We start from the raw sequence: 24,137 nt of genomic DNA, 5'->3' as shown, positions 1-24,137 counted from the left end.
ATACATGATAGAGATGATATAGATGGCATGGATTTTCCGGCGCCACATAAATCCGTGAAGAGTGTTTTAAATTTCCCTCGCGTTGCGACATTTAACTCTGCGCTGCGACGTTGCCCGCGGCTGACACATGACAGGACACCCCACTTCAAGGTCGGGGGGGATACCTATGTAAAACCACCCCCTAATGCAATCCCTAAATTTCTAGATGTCGTATACTCATCTTTTTCTTACATTTATTTCCTCTTTCCATGCAAAATTTCTGTAATGTTCTCATACCACGTGGCAACACCGCCAGCATGAACCTCCGCGGCGACCCTCACAGTCTTCACTAGTCTGGAAACTCGATAATAAAACGCATCCTTACCCTTATATATATTACAAAACCCACTTAAATAACCCAAAAGATGCTTAACTTGATGACAGGTAGTAAATATGTACCCAGGAACCGGTGAATCAGGCATGGGGGACTATTTACAAATCTCATTACAGGAACGTATTTTCCTCCACGTTAGGTGCCATTAGCAGCGAGGGGCGCCGTGCCTGGTGTGCCCGTTATGCCTTGGTAGCCGGGGAGGACGAGACCCGCCGCCACCCACACACCCTTGACACAGCCGCCGCCACTCTCACACTGTTGTTCGTCGCGCCGTGAAGCAAGGACCATCAAAATTCCGGTCCCCAGCGAATTTCGGCAGGCCCGTTTGGGGAGAGCCGAAGAGACCATGAACGCCAGAAGGAAAACCCGCTCCACCTCCGCCAGGTGAGGAGATTTACCTGTTAATCAGTGATCTACGGTATCTTTAGGCTCACAGGTATAAGTTAAAGGGGTGGAAATGGGCGTTCAGCGAGGGGAGGCCATGGACGTAAGACCGTGAATGCCAGAAGGAAAATCCGCTCCCCCTCCGCCAGGTGAGACGATTTACCTGTTAATTAATGATCTACGGTATCTTTAGGCTCACAGGTATAAGTTAAATGGGTGGTAATTGGGTTCGAAAACGGTTGGAAATGGACGTTCAGGAAGGGAAGTGGGGGTGAGGAATATGTGTCTATCTTTGTCAAGTGAGACCATATACCTGTTAATTAATGATCTACGGTATCTTTAGGTTCACAGGTATAAGTTAAAGGAGTGGAAACTGGGTTCGAAAATGGTTGGAAATGGATGTTCAGAAAGGGAAGTGGGGGTGGGGAGTATGGCTTTATCTTTGTCAGGTGAGACCATTTACCTGTTAATTAACGATCTATGGTATCTTTAGGCTCACAGGTATCAGTTAAATGGGTGGAAACGGGCTTGGAATTGGGTGGAAATGGACGTTCAGAAAGGGAAGTTGGGGTGGGGAGTATGGCTTTATCTTCGTCAGGTGAGACCATTTACCTGTTAATTAATGATCTGCAGTATCTTTAGGCACACAGGAAAAGGTGAAAGGGGTGGAAATGGGCTTGGAAATGGACGTTTAGAAAGGGAAGTGGGGGTGCGGAATATGGCTCTTATCTTCATCAAGTGAGACTATTTACCTGTTTAATTACCTCCTATAGCATCCTTAGGCACACAGGGAAAGGTGAAAGGGGCGGAAACAGGCTTGGAAACGGACGTTCAGAAAGGGAAGAGGGGGTGGGGAATATGGCTCTACCTCCGTCAAGTGAGACCATTTACCTGTTAATTAATGAACTACGGTATCTTTTGACTCACAGGTATAAGTTAAAGGGGTGGAAATGGTTTTGGAAATGGGAGTTCAGGGAGGGGAAGCCATGAACATAACACCGTGAATCCCAGAAGGAAAATCCACTCCCCCTCCATCAGGTGAAAATATTTACCTGATAATTTACCTTTCTTAGCTCTGTTAGGGACACTGGGAGGGGTGAAATGGGTTGAAGCGGGCTTAGAAATGGGGGTTCAAAATCATGCAATTCACTACATTTATCACCAGAAAAACATGAACCACGGAAGAAAATCGTTGGTTGGGTGAAACTGTAAATTGTCCTTAATGTCCTGTAGTATCTTTAGGCAAACAGGAAAAGGTGAAATGGGTGGGAAATGGCTTAGAAATGGGGTTGGAAAAGAGCTTAAAGGAAGTGCAGCCAGGATGAAAACCCGTTCCCCCTCTCCCAGGTGAGCCCATTTACCCCTTAATTTATCTTTTACACTACCTGCAGGAACAATGGTATGGGTTGAAGGGGTGGAAATGGGCTTAGAAAGAAGGAAAACCCTCTCCACCTCTGCCTTCTTCTTCTTCTTTAGACCTGTAATGCTTTGTATTGCTTCTTAGGTCCTCCTCCTCTCGTTCCTCTTTCCTTCTCAGTATTACGTAACTTTCTTAACTGCAATAGTCACTTATTTTAACTTATTCAAACATTTGTGCCCTTTTTTTCCCCAGCACTGCACGAGGAACACTTTTGCCAGCTTTACCATTCTTCTCTGTTTCCTTTTTGTCTCCATATAGCCCGAACACTGTGCAGATCGCCCCGTTGTCCTCCTCTAATCTCCTAGCCCACTCCTCTCTGCCTATTACCGTCACTACTCCTGCCAAGTGAGACTATTTACCTTTCTTAGCTTCTATTGGGACTCGGGTATGTGTACAGGTCTGGGTGGAAACGGGGTTAGAAATGGGCTTTTAGGAAAGGGACGGGGGTGGGAAATGTGGCCATCTCTGCCAGGTGAGGCAATTTACCTGTTAAGTTACCTTCTGCAGCATCTTAAGGCACATATTTATAAGTTAAAAAGGTGGAAACTAACTTGGACATGGGCATTAAGGAAGGGGAGGGGTTGATGGGAAATGTGGGAATGCCAGAAGGAATGCTTGCTCCACCGCCTCCAGATGAAGCCATTTACCTGTTAATTTACCTTCTCACAATTATGGGTTAAAGGGGTGAAAACGGGCTTAGAAATGGGTGTTAAGGAAGCGGAGGGGTGTGGGATATGCGACTTTACATCCGCCAGGTGTGACCATCGTTACCAGATTGTCGTACTCAGCCTCTTATAATTACCAGCTTCCGATCCCAAATCTGTCTCCTGGTCCCCAATAATGAGATTCATTTATATTTATTAGTACAACAGTTAATTCCTGATGTTTCTTGGTAATAGTTATGCGTCAGAAACTGGTAAATATTATGCTCTGAGTACTATAATCTGGCAACTGTAGGTGTGACCAATTTACCTGATAATTTACCTTCCTCAGCATCTATAGACACATGGAAGGGTGGAAACGGACTTAGAAAAAGACATGAGTGCTAGAAGGAAAACCCACTACCTCTGCCAGTCGAGACCATTTACCCGCTACTTTATCTTCTACACCAGGGCTACTCAATTGGCAGTGTGCGTTCCAAATCCGGACCTTCTGAGTGTTCTAGCTTGTCCCCAGGCTCCAGGGGTAGGAAAATATAATTAAATAACATGAAGGTCCTGGTGATGGATTCTTACAAGTATATTACCTCGACTGACTATAGGGTCAACAATCACTCAAGGAAATACACCTGCAAGAATACATCATGTTATTTATTTAGTTATATTTTTCTATTGGTGCCTGGGGTCTAGATACAGTATTTATCCAGGCATCTGTATACATTTGAACTAGTCTAACTGGACCTTTGCTTATGATAGTTGAGTAGCCCTGTTCTTCTTTTGACCTGCAACGCTTTGTATCGCTTCTTAGGTTCCTCCTCCTCGGTCCAAGTATATTATTCTTATTCACACACTTTCCCATTCAGTAGTACTGTACGTAACTTTCCAATTTTCTGATTGTTGCTGAAACCACTTATGTTCACTTATTGAAGCATTTATGCCCTTTTTTCCCAGCACTGCACCAGGAATACTTTTGCCAGCTTTACAATTCTTCTTTGTTTCTATCTATATCACATCATACTATCTACAGGGACACAAGGAGGGATGAAATAAAAACATAGGGAGACTGCAAGAGGCCTAATGGCCTATACAAGGCAGCTCCAGATTCCCCCCCACAACCACCTTTCATCCTCATCCATGTAGCTATCCAGTCTCCTCTTAAAACAAACTATCGTCCCAGCACTCACTATGTGATTGCTGAGTATATTCCATTCCCCCACCACCCTATTACTAAACCAATGCTTGCTTATTTCCCTCCTAAATCTATACTTTTCTAATTTAAATCCATTGCTGCGTGTTCTATTCTGCTGGCTAATTCTCAGTACTTTACTTATGTCGCCTTTGTTGTAACCCTTGACCCATTTGAATACTTCTATCAGATCTCCCCACACTCTTCGTCTTTCTAGTGAATGTAAGTTGAGATGTTTCAGCCTATCTTGATATGGGAGGTTCCTCAGCCCCTGAATCATTTTGGCCATCCTCCTCTGAACTGATTCTAGCAAGTTGATGTCCATTCTGTAGTGTGGGCACCAAAACTGGACAGCATAATCTAAGTGTGGCCTAACTAATGCTAAATAGAGTCTGAGGATGACCTCTGCACTTTTGTTGGTTACTGTCCTGTTAATAAAGCCTAATACTCTGTTAGCCCTATTCCTCGCACTAATACATTGCTTCCTTAGTTTTAGGTCAGATTTCACTAACACTCCTAAATTCCTTTCACACTGCTCTACCTATTGCTGTGGAGTGTAAACTATACTCGTGTAATGGGTTGCGTGTTCCTACACTTAGTACGCTACACTTGATGTTAAAATTCATCTGCCATTTCTCTGACCAAGCTGACAGTTGTTGAGATCCTCCTGCAGTGCTCTAGCATCCTCCCTTGTCCTAATAGTGCGTCCTATTTTGGGTGAAAATGGGCATGTAGGAAGGAGGGGGGTGGGAAATGTGACTAACTCTGCAAAGTGAAACCATTTACCTGTTAATTTACCTTCTGCAGCATCTATAGAGACACAGGGAGGAATTAAAGGGGTGGAAACGGACTTAGAAATGGGCGTTCCGGAAGGGGAGGTAGGAGGACGGGGGGATGGGAAATGTTTCGGCCAGCTTCCATTTCCTTCCTCTCATTTTCGCTTATTTCCCGGGTTCCTGTTTGATATTGGGAGAGATTCCGTGTCCCCGCGTGTCTTGGTTTACGTGGGTGTGTCCGTAAGGGGCTGGGCATGGGAAACAATACGGGGAGTGGTAGGAAGGAATAGGGGAATGTGATGACCAGCTTCTCGTTCTAACCTCTCCTTTTCTTTAATTTCCCACGCGTCCGCACGTTTCCCGGGTTCATGTTTTGTATGGGGTGAGATTATGTATCCCCGCGTGCCCTAGGCTACGTGGGTGTGTCCGTAAGGGGGGTGGACATGGGAACCAATACTGGGAGTGGGAGGAATGTGATGGCTAGCTTCTCGTTCAGGCCTCTCCTTTTCTTTAATTTCCCACGTGTCGACACATTTCCCGGGTTCATGTTTGGTATGGGGTGAGATTATGTATCCCCGCGTGTCTTAGGCTACGTGGGTGTGTCCGTGGCCAATGCGTACGGACTGGACATGGAAAATAAAACCAAACATCTGGGTTGGACATGGCCATTCCTTCCTCATGCCTAATCTTCGTACTGGGACATCTTCCTATCTTACCAATTTCCACGCGTTCCCATAGCCTCCTCACCCCTTACAACACCCATACAGTGCCTCTAAGATGGGGATGTGAGGAGAAATGGGTACTGTGATGGGTGTGGATGGGTGGAATGTGCTGGGAAATTGGTGATAAGTGGGAGTGAAACGTTGTGGGACGGTGAACGATTTCGCGTGGATGTAGATACGTTTCCAAGCCTTCCCACTCCTCAGAACACCCATATAGTGCCTCAGAGACGTGGAAATGGGTGTTTGGTGCTGCTGTTATGGGTGTGGATGGGTGGAATGTGCTGGGAAATGGGAGATGAGAGTGAGTGAAAAATTATGAAATGGTGAACGAATCGTGTGAATATTAATGCGTTTCCATTTCTCCCCACCCATCAGAACACCCATATAGTGAGTGCCTCAGGGATGTGTATATCAGGGGAAATGGGTACTTTAAATGGGAGGAATAATCTAAATGGGTGGTGTGTGCGAGTGAAAAGTTATGAAATGGTGAAGGAATCGTGTGAATATTGATAGGTGTCCACACCTCCCCACCGCTTAGAGCACCAGTATAGTGCCTGAGACGTGGTTATACGGGGAAACGGGTACTTTAATGCGTGTGGATGGGAGCTATGTGCCTGGAAATGGGTGATGATGAGTGAGTGAAGAGTTTTGGGAGTGAACGAAACCCGTGAATATTGGTACGTGTCCCATTGAGTTTCGTGCGGCAGCAGCCATTTCTCGACTCGGCTCGTGTTGACATTAGCTGAACGAGGACCAGTTTGCGTGGTTTTCCGTGTGTGGGAGGCAGAAACTAGTGCCCAGAATTACGTGTGTGTTCCTGAGTGCTGGGGTATGTGCTCAGAAGGCCGCCCCGTGTACAGGAAGAGGGTGAAATGCGGTGATGTGTGAAGGAACCCCTCACAAAGACCGTTCTCAGCCTCCCCGTGTGTGTCTGTGTCGTGCCAGTAAGCATGTTGGGGTATTTTTCTTCCCTCCTATCATGGTGTGAGGTTAAGGAAAGTGATGTTGGGGTCGTGTGGCTTTGATTGAGGTTTTGTTTTTGTTTAGTGGGTTTATTTGTGGGTTTAGTGAAGTTATGTTGATTTTTCTTGACTGTGTTGTGGTATTTCCTTTTCTTCCGATCATGATTCAGGGTTAAAAAAAAGTGCTGTTGGGCTCATGGTTTTAATTCTGGTGTTTAGGAAATTGCTGTTATTTTGGTGGTTTAGTGAAGTTGTGATGATTTTCCAGCCTTTATACATCTTGAGGTAGTGTGATATTGTCCTTTCTTCCTTGCATGATTCAAGGTTAAGGAAAGTGATGTTGGGTTAGTGGTTTTAATTTATTTTTTTCTTTTATTTAGTGGGTTTATTTAGTGATTTAGTGAAGTTATGGTGATTTTCCAGTGATTGTTATTTATATGCAACACACACACACACACACACACACACACACACACTAAATAAATAAATAAATAAAGCAAGAAAGATAGAATGAATAAAAGAAAAATAGATAGATCGATGAATTAATAAATGTGTTGGATATTGAGTATATATATATATATATATATATATATATATATATATATATATATATATATATATATATATATATATATATATATATATATATATATATATTAAAAAGGATCCATTGTTATCATGCTTTACTGATTTGTGTGATGAGGCAATATACAGTTTTCTCAGGGATATGGATCATGTGGAAGTATTTAATAAGGTGCTTTATTTACTCCTCCGCCTCATAAGTGTACTAAGCGCTCAGTTTTTATCTCTAGCCCGTCCCTTCCCCCTCTTCACCTGTGCTCCTCCCCTCCCTCCCTTCTATCAGGACTCCCTTACTCTCACTTGCTAATGGTACTGTGACTCATATCTTGATACTGAAACTGTTTATTGTTGGACTTTATATAGACATTCTTAGTATTCTTTACTTTATTTTATTACATCTGATATTGACTCCATCTGAAATTGATCCTCTCTTCCTCCCTTCTTTCAAATGTCCACTCTCTTGCTAACTGTGGCACATATCTTTATACACTGAAGCTCTTTGTTATTGGACCATATATATACATTTCACATTTTCTTGAGAATTTTATATTATTGCATCTGAAATTGATCCTCTGTTCCTCCCTCCTTTCAAATCTCCACTCTCTTGCTAACTGTGGCACATAGCTTAACATTGAAACTCATTATTATTACAGTTTTTGTATTCACTTTACATTTTCTTGAGAAGTTTGTATTATTGCATCTGAAGTTGATCCTCACTTCCTCCCCTCTATTAAATCTCCACTCTCTTGCTCACTGTGATTCATATCTTAACATTGAACCTCTTTGTTATTGCACTTGGTACAGACTTTCTACTTATTCTTGAGTTGATTTTACTCCATCTGAAACCGACTTAATTATCTGAAATATTTTACGTTGAAGCTACTTAATTATATAATATAATTTCTCTCTCTCTTTCTTTCTTTAACTTATCTTATTTCAGTGTTAGCTTTTAGTCAGCCATTCTCACCTATTCCTTCTAAAGGTTCATCGAGTTATTTTAGTCCTAGAATTTGCAGCCTCATGATATTTTGCTCCCCCACTCGGTGATAGGCTTGTAAGGGTGTGGTGTTTGTGTGATAAGGGGAAGACAGGCAATCAAATCACCCTTATCATTGTGACACAGATTTACAAACAAGGTGATCTGGGGCGAGGCAACAGGACCTAACACACCTGCAGGATCTCACACACACACATTTACGTCTATATTTTGGTGTTTTGATTCTAATACCTCTGTTCATTTGGATGTCAGAAGTATTGCATAGAAAGCGGCACTTCCTGATGTGGCCTTGTGGGCTCTGTTTTGGGCTGGGTCTTTCTGTTTTTGTTCTTTCCAACTTATGGCACCATTTCTTTTATTTATTTATTAATTTTATTTTTGGGGGGGGCCTGATTTTTTTTCTCGGACTGCAGTGGTTTAAGTTTATCATGAATTCATCTGTTATTTTGTTCTTTTTGTATTATGCATTTAAGTTGTAGTAACCTTGGAACACTTTCTTTACCGAGTCTGTGGTTCTGGTTTTATTTTCGCGGCCTTGCTATTATTTTCTTCACTGTTTTTGTGATTATGTTTTTATTTTCATGGTCTTGCTATTATTCTCTGTTTTCTGGTCTTAGTTTTATTTTCTTGATGTGTTTGCTGTTATTTTTTGCCTCTTAACGTTCTTCCTTTGCATTGCTATCCACAGAGGAGGTCGAGGGGGCAAGGGAGCAGAGAGACAGGTGTCCGCTGACGGGGTGTACACCAACCATCGCTTCATGCAGGCCGTGGGGGCTCTGGTCGGCCTCCCAGTGAGAGTAAGTGGCCAGAACATATCTCCATTTTGACACTTGAGATTAATACAGTAAAAAGCATTATTATTCTGTCAGTGAGAAGGGTGAGCTCATCCTCTAAGTCTCTTCTTTCCGCCTCTCCCACAGGTCTCTATTTTGGCATTTGATTGGTACTGTAAAAAGGGATCTTATTCTGTCAGTGTGAAAGTGTTAGCTCATCCTCTAAGCCTCCTCTTCCCATCCCTCCCACAGATACAGACCAAAACTAATGAAATCATCGAGGGAGTCTTCACCACCTTCAGCCCAAACTTCGACCTGGTGCTTGACTTGGCCCACCAGGTGTCCCGCTCAGACCCCTCCACCATCAACCCAGAGACCATCAAGCCCAAGATGATCTTCACTGCCGCTGATATTGTGACCATCAAGGTGGCCAATGTCGACCTGGAATATGCCACTAGAGGTTAGTCACATACCCACAAAGATTGATATTGTGTTGGTTGTAGTGTCTCTTATTTTTGTCAGTTGAGGACCTACAAGGATTTATTTTGTGTTGGTCATAGTTTCTTATTTTTGTTAGGGTTATATGTTGATATGGTTTTCTTTGTATGTTATCATCATCATCTGTTTAACGTTACAAGGGACTAATTTGTAGGTATCATGTATGGTGCAATTGCTGTTCAGTTTAGTGTCACAATGTAAAGGCTAGGTCAGGTTGTTTTGGAAAAGACCGCAAGAGGAATTTTTGAGATTTTCCCATGTTCTTTCTTGAGGTTAGACAGTCGATGATACACTTCCAACTATTTTCTTAGTGTTTGTGAAATAGAAATACTGAATCTTTGGCCATCTTCTTTGATTATGTAAAATAGAAATGCTGAATCTTTCCAATATTATTTTATGAGGTTAGACAGTCAATGATACACTTCTGATTATTTTCTGTGTATGTAAAATAGAAATACTGAATCTTTGGCTATCGTCTTTGTCATCATCATCATTTCATCGACGCCTGCTCCTAGGAGCTCCCACCAGGGGATGGCCACGGCAGAAGAGCTTCCAAGTTTCTCTATCCAGACACTCCCTCCTTATCGTCTTTGTATATGTAAAATAGAAATGCTGAATCTTTCCAATATTATTTTATGAGGTTAGACAGTCGATGATACACTTCATTGTGTATGTTAACGAGAAATACTGAATCTTTGGCACTCACGACTACCACTTTTCCTACCCCACAGATGGATTTGCGGTGGACCAAGTGATCAGCCGCTACAACGGGCAGGGGGGTGAGAAGCCCCTGGAGCCCTGGCAGGGAGACCCATCCACCGACGACTGCATCGGCCTCGGGGATGAGAACTCTGTAAGTATGCTATGCCGACTCTGATGTTTAATAGCTTGGGGTCATGTGTTACGTCTCAAATGGGGTCATGAATCTTAAGTTCCATTATGTTAGTATGATGATTATATGAGAGCTAGGTTTGCAGGGGCACTTTTATATTACTCTTTAGAAACTTCTTGTAAATGTAGTCACAATTTCTCAGATTCATTATGCTAGTGTGTGCAACTATATTAGAAGTTAGGTTTACTGGGGCACATGAGACAAGCTAGATAGATAGGTGAGTTCTTTTTAGAGCGTAAGAACCATGACTTACCTAACTTTTGCTTGTCTTTGTTAGGTTCTATTATTCAGAATTTGTTTACTTAGGTGAGAGATAGACAGGCTACGTTTGTGGGGGCATGCATGAGATAGGCTAGATTTGAGGGTGGTCATATGAGAAGCTAGGTTTGAGGGGGCACTGTTTTGTATTATACCTTTTACTAGCATATTTTTGAGGGGATATTTATTCTCATCTCACATGATTTACAATTAGGATTATGAAACAGATAACATGCATAAAAAAACACTACTAATATTCCGTTTGCTGACGTGGTAAATAATTGCGGGTTTAGTTAGGGAACATTCCCGGTCTGCCGTCACAGAATGGATGGGACGTGGATGACATGTTCCGCAAGAATGAGGAGAAGTACGGCGTGACTACCTCCTACACGCCCGACATGGAGGGCTATACCACCCGCCTCTACAAACTCAACACGCCGGAGTACAGGGAGCGTGAGGCCAAGGCTTCAAGGATTGCCGCGGAGATAGAAAAGTCCCCCACCACCCAGGTTCGCTTGGATGCTGAGAATGGGGACGAGGAGGAGAGGTGAGCCGTTTATGCTTGTGTGGATGGTGTTTACTTATCTGTATACAGTCATCCCTCAAATAGTATGGTTTCCAATAGTTCGGTTTCGGATTTATACGGATTGTCATGGAAGACCTTTTTAGGATTTTTAAATTTCCTGCTCATCGGGAAATTCAAAAATCCAAAAAAATTCTTCTTTGAAAATCCACATAAAACCGAAACCGAACTATTGGAAACCGTACTATTTAAGGGACGACTGTAATTGCAATCTAATCTGACCTGCCTTCTCTGTAGTGTGATTCTTTGTTTTCTTTTTAATTTTGTTCTTGAGTTATTTACTGTAAAAAAAAAAGATAATAGAGGAGTGAAATTAGAAATGGCTGTGGTACCTTTGCTTATGTTATTCTTTCTGAAGGGGCACATGTTACAATTGTTTCCTGCATATCCTTCAAAGTACAAGGAAACACACAGTGAAAAGTTTAACCAATACTTACAAGGGCCTTTTTGTTGTTGCTTTTTGCCCTTGAGCTGTTTCCTTTGCTCTCAGAAAAAGAATATAGGCCTTTTTTCCTTTGTTTTGTGCCCTTGAACTGTTTCCTCTGCTGTAAGGAAAAAAAGAAAAAGGGTATTGAAAATATATAGGGCCGTATTACTAAACATTTCGTCGCCCAAGTTTACACATTTGCCAAGGCTTTCGTAGGAGTTTTGGGCATTTCCAGGAATTGTTTTATGGCCCTGGTGGTAGTCTGACCCTTCTTCTGTACTATGAGCCTAAAGAAACACTCATTAGAACCTGACTGATCCCCTCTTTGACCTTTATAAATAGTTGATATGAGAAGCAACTATAGTGTAGATGCCAGGTATTAAAGTGCTTGTCTTCATCCTTTCTCGCAGGTTCTCCGCAGTGCTGAGGCCCGGGGAGCAGGGGGGTAAATACATCCCTCCAATGTTACGTAAGAAAAACCAGAATGGGGGGAAGGCGCAGCGAGCTACCCCACCCCCCACTGGCGCCAGATACAACTCCCATGGCAGCTCCAACCCCCCAACCCCCACCTCCCCCTACCCTGGACCCCCACCCACAGGATCCGCCGGGCACAGTCCTGTAGGGTTACCGGGAGCATCCCCTGCATATCAGCCCCAGCAGCCCCCACAGCAGCTCCCTAACCATGCCCTGCCCCCAGCCCAGCACCAGCCCATCCACCGTAATAACTCCCAGGGGTCGCATCATGGCCATGCCCCTGACACTAAGGTCAACGGGGATGCCAAGAATTCATATGGTAAGTCATTTGTGTTTTTTGCTTGAGGTTTTCTGTATGTGTTGAATTGTTTGGGGTTTGTTTGTCTATACGAGGAATTTATTTGTGTGTTTGGGGATCTGAGGGTCTTGTGTCTTGTTCTTAAGCTTCCCTGTCTATATTTATTGGGATTTTGTTTGTCTGAGTGAGAAATTTATCTTTGCTTACACTTTCAGGTTTTGAGTGTGAGTTCTTTTTAAAGTTTAAGAACCATGACGTACTCTAACTTTTGCCTGTCTTTGTTAAGTTATATTATTCAGAATTTGTTTACATAGGTGAGAGATTTATCTAGGCATTCACTTTTTTTGTGTGTGTGTGTGTGTGTTTTCTAAGTGTGTTAAAATTCCTCAACAGACCGTAAGGGGCACGATGGGCCACCAGTGGACGCCAGTGGGCGGGAGGTGCGACACAACAACTCCCACGGTGGCAAACAGCAGCAGCAGCAGCAACAGCAGGACCTCCACCCACGCCACCACGGCCCACCACACTCTGAGCCTGCACACATGACACAGCAGCAAGCACAGCAACAACAACAACAACAGCAGCAGCAACAAGCACAGCAGCAGCAGCACCAGAAGCCCATCCCGCAGAAGCCCCCGCCCCAGCAGCACCACCAGCACACCAGCCACATGCCGCCTGTGGGACAGGGCGATCACCGCAAGGCTGAGCCACGAGAACAGCGTGAGCCAAGGAAGATGCGCAACAAGGAGGAGCAAATTGCCGACCTCAAGAAGTTCAGCGAGGACTTCAAGCTCTCGGACCAGCCAGAGAAGAAGGCTCAGGGTCAGGGCCAGCAGCAGCAGCCTCAGCAACAACAGCAACAGCAGCAGCCACCCCAGCAACAGCAACAGCACCACCACCAGCATCAGCACCAGCAGCCTCCACCACCAACACAGCAACAGCAGCAGCAGCCTCCACCCACATCCCAGCCTCCACCACCACAAGCACAGCCACACCCACAGCCACAGCCACAGACACAGCCTCCACCGCAGCCCCAACAGCAGCCTCCACCACCACAACAGCAGCCTCCACAGCCACCACAGCTGCAGCAACCACCACCACCAACACCACAGCAGCACCACCAACACCACCAGCAGCAACCACCTCCACCGCAGCCACAGCAACCACCTCCACCACAGCAGCAGCCACCACCACCCATACCGCAAACACACCTCCCACCACAGCATCTCCCGCCGCAGCAGCACCCTCAACCACAGCGACAGACACCGCCTGTAACATCGGTGACTATGGGCCCACCACAGACAGCTCAGCAACCCCCCCCGCACCACCCCCAGAACCCCCCCACCATGACCATGAGCCCAGCCGCTGAGATGAGCAAACCGCATGATGAGATGGAGAAGATCGCCACCACCGTCACCCACTCCAAGCTTAACCCCAATGCCAAGGAGTTTGTGTTCAACCCCCATGCCAAACCCTTCAGCCCAGTAAGTGTTTGGGTCTTGTGTTTCTCTGTTGTTTTCTTCTTTGTCTTTGCCATCTTTCTTTTGTTTTTTTGTGTCTTGTTTGTGGTGTGTTTCTTTTTCTTCTTTTGCTTCTTTCCTCATTTTTGTGCGTGTGTTTCTTGTTTGGTGTGTTGCTTGTGTTTCTCTTTCTTTTCTTCCTCTTCAACTTTGTCTTCAACCTCTTCTTCTTCTGCTTAATATTAGCATCCTCCTCCTCTTCCTTTCTCCTTATCCAGCTTATCTTTGTCTTTTATCATGATTTTTCCTATTGTCTGATCATTTGTTACCTTTTTTCTTATAATCAATAGTTTAGTTACCTGTGAATCTGGCTGGAACATGCCTTTTAAATGTTACCTATGTTGTGAATTTGTATGAAGAGTGATAGTGTAGTATCTTCACAACCATCATCTATTATTATTATTATTAACCATCATTTTCTCTCCCCAGCGCTCCCCCAGCACCACCACCCCACCACGCCCTCACACTCCCCAGACCCCACAGATCCCACCCAACCAGCCGCCCCAGTTGGCTCCCGGGCCCCCAGTTGGCATCCCTCACATGGTGCTCACCTCGCAGTCCTTTGCCATACAGCCGCAGCCTCCACGCTTCCCCAAGAGAGGTGAGATGATGAGGCTGATGTCTGAGGCTCTACTGTGTGAAAGAATGATTATATTTTTATATAGATCTTTGTTATGAGTATATATGCATCTTACTCCACCTTCTAATCCACTTTTGTCTGAGGCTCTACTGCATTGAGTGGAAGAATAAGAATTGATGTTTGTTGTCTACCTGCTAATCCTCTTTTTTTTCTGCTTCTTCAGTGCCTGTGGGTGGTAGTCAGAGGCCAGAATACACCTCACCCCTTCAAGTGGCAGCTGCTACTGGCCAGCCCATCCTGGCTCCTGCTCCCATGGGCACACAGACCCAGCCCATCACCACTGTACAGATCCCACAGAATATTATGCCCCAGACCCCTCAGCACTACCAGGTAACAGTCTGGGAGGAGGTTATGCATGTGTGTGTCTGTTGGTGTATGGTGGGGATTGTTCACAGATTGAGGTGTGCAGAGTGGGTGTGCTTCATTGATTGCAGAGTCCACTGTTGTCTTTTAGTAGAGTACAAACAATCGTACTGTCAAATATTTTGCACAGTGTTTGGGTGTCAAAGCTGGGAGGCCAGAGAACACAGGTTGTCAGTCTTCACAGGTTGAGTGGGTATGATTGTGTTCCTCTCAGCATTTTGATATTTTTGCACCATTTTACTGAACATTAAGATATGAGACCTAATCTCTACATTACAGAAAGCTATTTATTGAAACAACTTTAAAAAAAAAATATATATATATATATATATATATATATATATATATATATATATATATATATATATATATATATATATATATATATATATATATATATATATATATATATATATATATATATATATATATATATATATATATATATATATATATATATATATATATATATATATATATATATATATATATATATATATATATATATATATATATATATATAATATTCAGAGTTGTTTGATTTAAATCGAGTTGATTTAAATCAAGATTTATATCAAATGATTTAAAAAAAAATCATTGATTTAAATAAAGATTTATATTATTTGATTTCTTTTCAAATATCATTGATTTAAATCTTGATTTTATTGCTGAGAATCTATATAGAATGGGAAATAAACAAAGAAAGCACTCTACAACTTTGATATCAATATTTTCCCTGTCAACTTCATAACTTTGATATCAATATTTTCCCTGTCAACTTCACAAATCTTCCTGAGCTGATTAGTTCATTATATATATCTTCCATCAGCCGCAACTGATCCGTCCAGTGTCCTGAAGCAGAACAAGACACTGACTGTCTTTCTGATGGTATCTTGCTGGGGCAGAGTGATGGCTTCAAAAGTATTTTACAACATAAGCCACATGTTCTGTGTTACCAATTTCCAGATCATGAGCCAAAACATTTAGAATGTGTGCAGTGCAACCATGGGTTAGCCACTTCAGTTCATTTGCTTGTAATTGTTTTCTCATCTTGTTGACATAAACAGTATTAGATGCTTAAGTCTGTCCCCTTATAGCCAGTTTTTCACCTCCTTGGATCTTTTTATTATGCCTCCATGGTCTAGTGGTTAGCGTGCCTAGCTACAAATCCGTGGCTCTGGGTTTGAATCCCAGCCTGGGCAGTCAGCGTGCTGCTCACCCAGCTGTTCATCTTACCTTTCGGGCTGGTCAATAAATGTGCACCTGGGGAAACCTGGGCAAGGTAAACTGTGGTAACCTGGATGTCACACTGACCCTGTGTCCCAGTTTGATGGGCTCTTTCCACCACATGCTCAAGGGCCAGTGCCACAGAGATGAGCACTGCGGCTCAGCCATAACGTATGGCCCCTTCTTTACTCTCTTGGTTGGCCCCAGCCAATTGGTGGCGCAGGAAGCTGTTTTATAGTGCCGCCATCTTGCTTGGCTAATCCCCCCCCCCCCCCCCATCCACCCCAAACTTCACTTGATCCTCTTTAGTTTTGCTGGAGTCCGGTTGATAGGCAATCATGAGGACAGCATGTGGGTAGTCTTGGGCCCCTCCAAACACTCAAATAAACTAAAGAAAAGCTATTAAAAGGGACAAAAAAACAACAATTATAGGAAGTGGCAGTAAAGGAAATATTTGAAAAATATACTGTACCTGCTTTGCGCAATGGCACCATCGTAACCAATGAGTTTCATCCGAAGGTTGCTTTTGCCTATGCGTAGAGCTCCCTTGCTTTGGGGTATTGGGAAGAGAGCACTACAGCTACCCTCTGACTGGGAGGGTAGCCTACCTCATCCTCACCTTCATGTGGTGCGCACCGTTAGTATACCCTGCGGGGTAAAACCAACGGGGAGGGGGGCAGCGACCATCAGCTGTCTTGTTTTTAATACTCTTAGCCCGGACAAGGAGCAAGTCTCCATAATACCACATCAGACTGGCCACCCATTGGTGTCCTCTAATACTTTTATCAAAAGTTTTAGAGGCAGGAGCAATGGCCAGAGTGTGGCAGAAGAGAAAGGAGTGCATGAGACTGGTGTCTATTAATGTGAATGGACTAGGTGATGAAGATCCTTGAGAAACTTTGAGCAGGCAAGGAGGGAGTGTCTGGATAGAGAGAGATGGAAACTTCTGCTGTGGCCATCCCCTGTTGGGAGCTCCTAGGAGCAGGCATCAAAGATGAATGAATGAATATACTGTACCTCTATTTTTCAAAGTATCACTTCACATACATACATACATACATGGATCATCCACAGCCTTTTCTGATACTTTCATTTGAAGCTGCATTCATTTTTCTTTGTGCAATTTCAGTCAGGACATGTCCAAGACATGACATGATCTGGTTAGACTGTTAACCCAAGATTACTATCGTTGTTGGACTAACGTGGTTACTCTCAATGTCCAGAATTCCGGACAAACTTTGTGGGCTTGAAAACACATATAGGAATGGTACAAAGTTTAATTACCAAATTTTTACTTAAACTAGAATACATTCTTAATTCTATGACCTATAAACTTAATGTATTACCCAAAAATAACATTACGAAAAAAATAAACAAAAAAAGTGTAAAAATTAAAAAAAACGCTACCTTTCCCTAATGAAGGCACCACTGCCAGGCAGCGTTGGCTGATTGTGTTGAGTTGTGCCACACGTGGAGTTCACACGTCCCCCAAAATGTTCCAGCCTCGGAAGCCCTATTGCCTGCATTATACTTGATATGTTATAATTACTATCGTGTCCAGAATTCCAGACAATTGGGAACAGTTCAGGAATTAAGCACGGGAAAAACACAAACGTACCTCACGCACCAAGGGCAGAATGCTAACTGAAATGTCATGGCCGTACAGCACCGTACGTCTAACAGATTTCCTTCCGCGACGCAAATTAACCCTCACAGCGTCGGCGTCGTACATGTACTACACAGGCTGAGTCACCTTCCCAGCGTCGGCGTCGTACATATACGATGCGACAATTTACGACACACACCGTGACTCAGATGTCATTTTTGACACTTTTCATGACTTAAACCTATGTTTTTTCAGCATTTCTGACATAATGGGAGAAAATTTTTTTTTGAAAAGTGCCGACGCTGGGGGGGGTCACGGGTGGGAAATGTTCCGACGCCATGGGGGTTAACCCCCCATGCCGGGATTCCGGACAACGATAGTAATCTAGGGTTAAGAGACTAGACAGAGTTGCTGTGCAGTGGTGGCCAGTGGCTGGCTGGCTGCAGCTGATCAGTCTTTGGATTGCCTCAAACAGCCAACCAGATTAGTTATGGTGATGGAATATGATACAAGAATACTCCAATATGTATTTTAAACTAATGTAGAGAATATAGAGGTTTACATTCATATAATTATTTTCATTAATAAGAAAAATAAAAATAAATGATTTTAAATCAAATAAATTTGATTTAAATAAAAAATCTGATTTTTTATATTTTTTTAAATAAATAAAAAAACAACAACCATGATATATATATATATATATATATATATATATATATATATATATATATGTATATATATATGTATATATATATGTATATATATATATATATATATATATATATACATATATATATACATATATATATACATATATATATATATATATATATATGTATATATATATATATATATATATATATGTATATATATATATATATTTAGTGTTAAAGCTGCATTTGGTCTGTGCCTGCACTAATACATTGTTGGGTTTTTTGCAGCAGTACCCTGGTGTACCCATTGTGATGCGGTTCCCCCCCACTGGCATGCCCATGATGGCTGCCATGGTGCCCAACTCCATGGGGCTGTGCCACCCCAACCCAGACTCCCAGCAGCCCTCCCAGCAGCATGGCCACCAGACCATGTACATGGCCCAGACCAGCCTACCTCCCCACCAGCCACACCCAGCGCACACCCCCGGCCCCGTCCCCCAGCCCACACAGCCTCCCACACCCCAGAACCCCGGTGGCGGCAGCGGACCCCCCAACATGCCCAACCCACCGTCAACCCCCGGACCCACTCCACCACAGTCCCTCATTTACCCCATGGGAGGACAGCCGTCTCTGCCCCAACACCTGCCCCAACACTCCCCCCACCCTGCCCCAAGTCCCCACACCCAGCAGTACCCGGGCCCTGGCCAGGGGGGAGCGGGCTCCGGGGGCCACCACGGCGGGCCGGGCCAGATGACGGCCCAGTACGTGGTGCTGCCCCACCACATGATGCACCACTCGGGGCCGCCCCCCCACTCCGCTGCGGCACACATTCCCTCCTCCATGCCGGGCTTCACCCCCACATCAACAGCCACTGTACAGCAACTACCCTCTCATATTCAATATTTCCCAAGTAAGCACCACCCACGGTTCCCACACTGAGGTGCTGAGCAGCTTGAGGAGAGAGAACAACTTGCTTGATAAGTTTTGAGGTTCCTCAATGATGATTGCTTTATACTTCTGAATTGAGAAAAAAAATGTTTCTGTGCCACTATTTAATCTTGATAGATTAATGGAATATTAAGTAAGAGTAAGAGTATGAGGTGGCCGGGTCATCAACCCGAGCCCCGGCAGATCTGGCGACGTGAAGCGAGTTGGAGGTCACGAGCTGAGACGGTGTTTGTGCCCGCAGGTACAGCCGGCAGCCACGGTCACCCAATGTCCCTCGTCCATCACAGCCAATGAAGTCTGGGCTCAGTAGGATCAAAGCCACATTTGTCCCCAGCTATCAGCCGTGCCCGCCTGAGTGTCTGGTCTCCACGTGAGGAGCACCCTGGCCTGCACAGGGGAGGGAGGGAAGGCGGGCGGAGTCTTGTTGCCGCGTTGAGAAGTGTAAATATGTAGTCTTGAGTGGAGTGCGTGTCAGTATGCGTGCTGCTAATATGCCAGTGGTGTGTGAGGAGGCGCTGGAGCAAGTTGCTAAATTTTTTATATATTGTAAATGGATAATGAATGAGATGTTACGTGTAAGGGTCATAATACGGGTATGCTCTCTTTGTTTTTCTGTAACAAATGCATTTTAGCATAGAAGTGTGTGACTCTAGACACAGCGGATGTGCTCCAGGCAAAGAAGTCCTCCAACAAACACACGATTGACGTATTCTTACCACGGAAGTGGATATTTATTGTTGAAGAGAGAGAGAGAGAGAGAGAGAGAGAGAGAGAGTAGAGAGTAGAGAGAGATTTAATTTACTCTAAGGTCTCAACTTCACAAAGGAGTAGTAGGCCACAAAGTCTAAGGCGTAGCAGCAGTTTTTATGGCGTGGCGTGCGGCGGCAGGCGTGTGAGGCTCGGGGCACCACACACGGGCGGCCGGCGGTGGCGGGGACACAGAGAAGTCAGCCCTGGCGGTTGTTACTTCGGCGCTGAACTGTTTTGATAATCTTGTATGCATGTGACGGTTCAAAGCAAAGTGGCAATATTCTGTAAAGAGTCAAGTCAGTGGGGAGCCTGCCAGACAGCTAGCTTGACAAAAAATTATTGTGGAAATACAATTTGCCTTATAATGTTTTATAAATAAGTTTGCCTCATTCAAACTGAGTCTGTGTTGTGAGTGTGGCAAGCTGGGCTGAGTTGTCTCAGAGCTCTGGTCACACACATTTTGTATAGACTTACTCATTCTATCTGGGCATCAGTATCTCCTCTCAATCATCTTTCTTGAAATGTGTACACAGATGTATTTGCCCAAGACTTTATGCAGATGAATTTGACATACATACACTTAACATACACATCCTCACACCCAGAGCAGTGTATGTATCAGGACATTTCCACCACACTCAGACACACCTTCCAGTCCTGCAGTGCTACAATCCATGGCTGTTGCCTGACTGACTGTGACACCTTCATCCTCACTTTCATACAAGTTGTCTGTGTAGCCTCTTCGTGAACGCTGACCAGAGGACAAATGGGCGGGTGACAACCTTTCGTAACGGTCGCGCCGCCATTATTTGATTGTAGCCTAAATCTTTTATTTGTGGCTGCTGACGCTGTGCCATGCAGTTCTCGGCAATAATCAGGACAGATATTGTTTTGCATTTGCAGACGTGCTGAGCAGTTATCATTACTTATCTGCATTTTGTGTATGAGTACCAACCACTCATGGAGGAATGAATGTGCTGTGTGGTTCCTGAACATCCACGCATCAGTTTGCTGTCAGCTCAGAAAATAATTGACCGTGTGAGGTGGTGTTACGTGTTTTTGGAAGAGTAAAGAGACCTTACTAGTCGCTCAATTACAAGCGTGTGTATATTTCTTTTGTATTGAGTGCAGAAATTGTTACAATTTGTTGATGCATCACCAGCAACTTTTTGTATGAAGTTTATTCCAAATGCGATCCTGTCAGCCCCCGGGCCAGGCTGTTCCCAGCCGCCCGCTGAACAGGTGTATAGAAAAAGGTGCTGTTCACAGTGTCTTGAAAAATGCATCCCTTGTGCAAGAGGACTGGGAACCAAATATCTGCGTGTGACTACAGTGGCATGATCCAACCCTTTTTGTAAGCCTGCAGAAAAGAATAACACGAGATTACGAAGAGCCTCTTATCATAACTAGGATAGCAAGTAAAGGTTTTATCCTGTTGGTATGTCAACCCTTCCTTTTATCTTGAGAGAACCTTTACCACATTGGTTGCCCAGTGTTGAAGCCTTTTTTTATGTTCCGTTATCTTCGCCCAGTACGTGCACAGCTGGTAGATCAGAGTAGGACCGTTTAATTTTGAGACGTAAGGCACGAAAGGTTGTTTGAGGAAGAGAGTGAGTGAGCCCTTATTATTTATTACTCCCCAACAAGCCTCTGGGGGCCGGGAGAGTGGAGAGCCTCAGGGTGACGGGTGTGTGAGTGTGGGAGGTGTCGGTGTCCCGTTTCCTCCTTGCCTCAGTGTGAATGTTAGGAAATACCTTCCGTTTATTCCCCTTCGGTACACGGTAGTGCCCCAAAAGGCTGACAGTGCTGCTTACTTTTACATACTTAACTTTATAATTTTTTATTGTTATATTATCATGGTGGGGTTTAAGAGCGATGCCCTACACTTGTGGCTTGTTATGTTGTTCATCGGCCATGTCCTGTGTGACGGACCAGCTGGCGTGTGTGTACGTGTGTATGTTAACCCTGTAAGGGACTTTACTAAGGGCAGAAAATGGTTACACCCACAAAATGCCACATTGTCAGAGCAGCCATCAGTCCGAGTAATATACATTGTTAATTGAATATGTAATGTTATAATTATTGTTCTCGTGCAAATTGTAAGACAGAGTATATTATCAACATACGACTCATGAGATGCATTCCTTGGGGGTTATTTTTATACCACCGCAGCTGTAAACAAGTAAATCTGAGCGGAATTTATGGACATTTCCTTGAGAATAAGAGCACGAACACTTGTGGCTAAAACCTTTACCATGTCGTGCCTCCTCTTCATGTGTTTATTGACTCTTCCACCTCCATATGAGAACAATGTAGAACTATAGTTACCTCCTTGGCTTTGTTTTAAATCAGTAAGCAAACGGCTCTCTTGTGCCGCTGTTTGGTTCACGGGGCTTTGTTATTTTTTTCTGTACCCACCAAGGAAGTTTTTACACATTTGTACTTCATTTTTTTTTCTTCCCATTTTTGTACTTTTTGATGCCTTGTCTCATTAGTGTTCGTCGTCATTCTCGTTTCGTCTTCAGGATCCTTGGATGTTTTCCCCCTCTTAGTTTGAGTGTGTAGGAGCGCGAGTGCAGTGGGTTTGTGTGTGAGTGCTAGGCACGAATCCACAACTCATTACACAAAGGCACGAGAGAGCAATTTTTTTCACGACTTTTTACGTTTAGGTGTTTACGAGAGATATACGTATAGTTTATTTATGTCGACTGTCTTACCCTTTCATTAACGTGTGTGTGTGTGTGTGAGTATGTGTGTGTATGTGTGTGTGTGAGTGTATGCATGCAAGCAGAAACTTACCCTTGTCTGGGTGTGTTGCTGGGCATGCGTGTTGCGGCGGGCATCTGGGTTGTCTCAGTGCCCCCCTTGCCCTCTGTTCGTCATTTCAGGGCAATCATTCCTTTTGTTCTTGTTTTCTCTCTGTCCCTCATCGTTAGGTATCGTTTTCGGAAGTCCTCAACATCGATTTTTCTAACTCATATTCTTCCCACACTCTAAAATCTCTGTTGCATTTTGTATTTCTGCAGTTATATTCATGGTTATTTTTTTATCGTTTTTCTGCATTTGTGGATCCATGGCCATTTGAGTGAGTCTGGTCTTTCTCTTTTCATTTTTTCTCTTCTCTCCTCCTCTTCTGCTATCTCATCCTCATTGTCTACCAGTTGTGTTTACCGAAGAGCTGCCTCCCTTCCTCTGATCCTCCCATCGCCAACACCGCCGCATCAAACGTTCATATTATACTGCGGTTCATTCACCCTCATCCTGTTCCCTTACCTTTTATTTCCAGGTCCCTTCCTCCCCTCGAGTTTGGTTCCCCCACAGTCCCGCCACCTCCTCCCCGACCCCCCTTTTAACCCCTCTTATTCCCTCCACCCACCCACCCACAGTCCCCTCCCCCACCCTTCTGTAGCAAGTCAGGAGGCCGAGAGAACAGAGCTGCGATACATGAAAGTTACGTCAAATGAAACTTATCCAAGATGGGCCGCGTACGCTGAGAGAACAAACCTTGGCAGCCCTATTACAAAGCCTCCCGCTCCAGGGCCGGCCAACGCGACACATAATCGGAACGTCAGTAGAGTGTAGGAGTAGAGAGTGTTACCGCAAGGAAATTGAATACACGTGAAAGTGAGCTAAAGGTACAGCTGAATTTCCTTAGCTCGTAAAGGGAGGTTTCTGCTTTACATCGTCACCACAACAAAAAGAGTTCCGAACGTTGGCGTAGAAAAGAGTGCTGGAGTTATTGTGGAAACGATAAATACATGGGAAAGTAACTTAAAAGAAGTGAAATAAAAGTGGAAATGGAGGATTTCCAAATGTAGCAGCTGGAATTCAAAGCTAAATGCTATAAATGATATGAAGTATATTGTGTTTTGTTTATTCTGCTATCCATCAACTTGAGTGTGTTGTTGAAAGAGAAAAGCAGTGAAAGATGTGGAGTCAGATGGTCATTGCCTTCATAACGATGGAATTATATTTACTTGTGAACATATTAGACATTGTTTCACCTTTCAACACAACACCCATGTGCATTAATATAACTAGTGTGTAAGAGTGCTACAGGAGTATGTGGATTGTATGTGTTACTTGTGGGTTATCAGAGTGAAAAACTAGGGATGTCCAAAGATTGATATTCACCTTGGCCGTTGACCCAATCGGTGTACTCT

The 24,137-nt window shown here is 43.9% G+C and overlaps 1 protein-coding gene across 6 annotated transcripts; it reads left to right on the top strand.

The window, feature by feature from the left end:
• The first annotated feature begins 483 nt into the window (after positions 1-483).
• Positions 484-23,834, top strand: LOC127005257 (ataxin-2 homolog). Of its 6 annotated transcripts, none has more exons than XM_050874033.1 (12): positions 484-757; positions 2,436-2,522; positions 8,750-8,858; positions 9,087-9,294; positions 10,064-10,185; positions 10,806-11,029; positions 11,903-12,285; positions 12,658-13,748; positions 14,214-14,385; positions 14,588-14,754; positions 18,565-19,186; positions 19,466-23,834. In XM_050874033.1, exons 1-12 carry the CDS (start codon positions 720-722, stop codon positions 19,516-19,518), a joined length of 3,276 nt encoding a protein of 1,091 aa, XP_050729990.1. In that variant the 5' UTR covers positions 484-719; the 3' UTR covers positions 19,519-23,834. The 6 variants fall into 6 exon arrangements, with proteins under 6 accessions (XP_050729990.1, XP_050729988.1, XP_050729989.1 ...); XM_050874031.1 differs by having other exon boundaries at positions 10,776-11,029; XM_050874032.1 differs by having other exon boundaries at positions 485-757; positions 10,776-11,029; positions 18,568-19,186.
• Positions 23,835-24,137: the final 303 nt, after the last annotated feature.

This window comes from Eriocheir sinensis, chromosome 29 (assembly GCF_024679095.1).
Source record: "Eriocheir sinensis breed Jianghai 21 chromosome 29, ASM2467909v1, whole genome shotgun sequence".
Taxonomy (NCBI): Eukaryota; Metazoa; Arthropoda; class Malacostraca; order Decapoda; family Varunidae; genus Eriocheir; species Eriocheir sinensis.
Note: the sequence above shows the minus strand (reverse complement) of the source record. Positions and strands in the feature narration are given on the sequence as shown.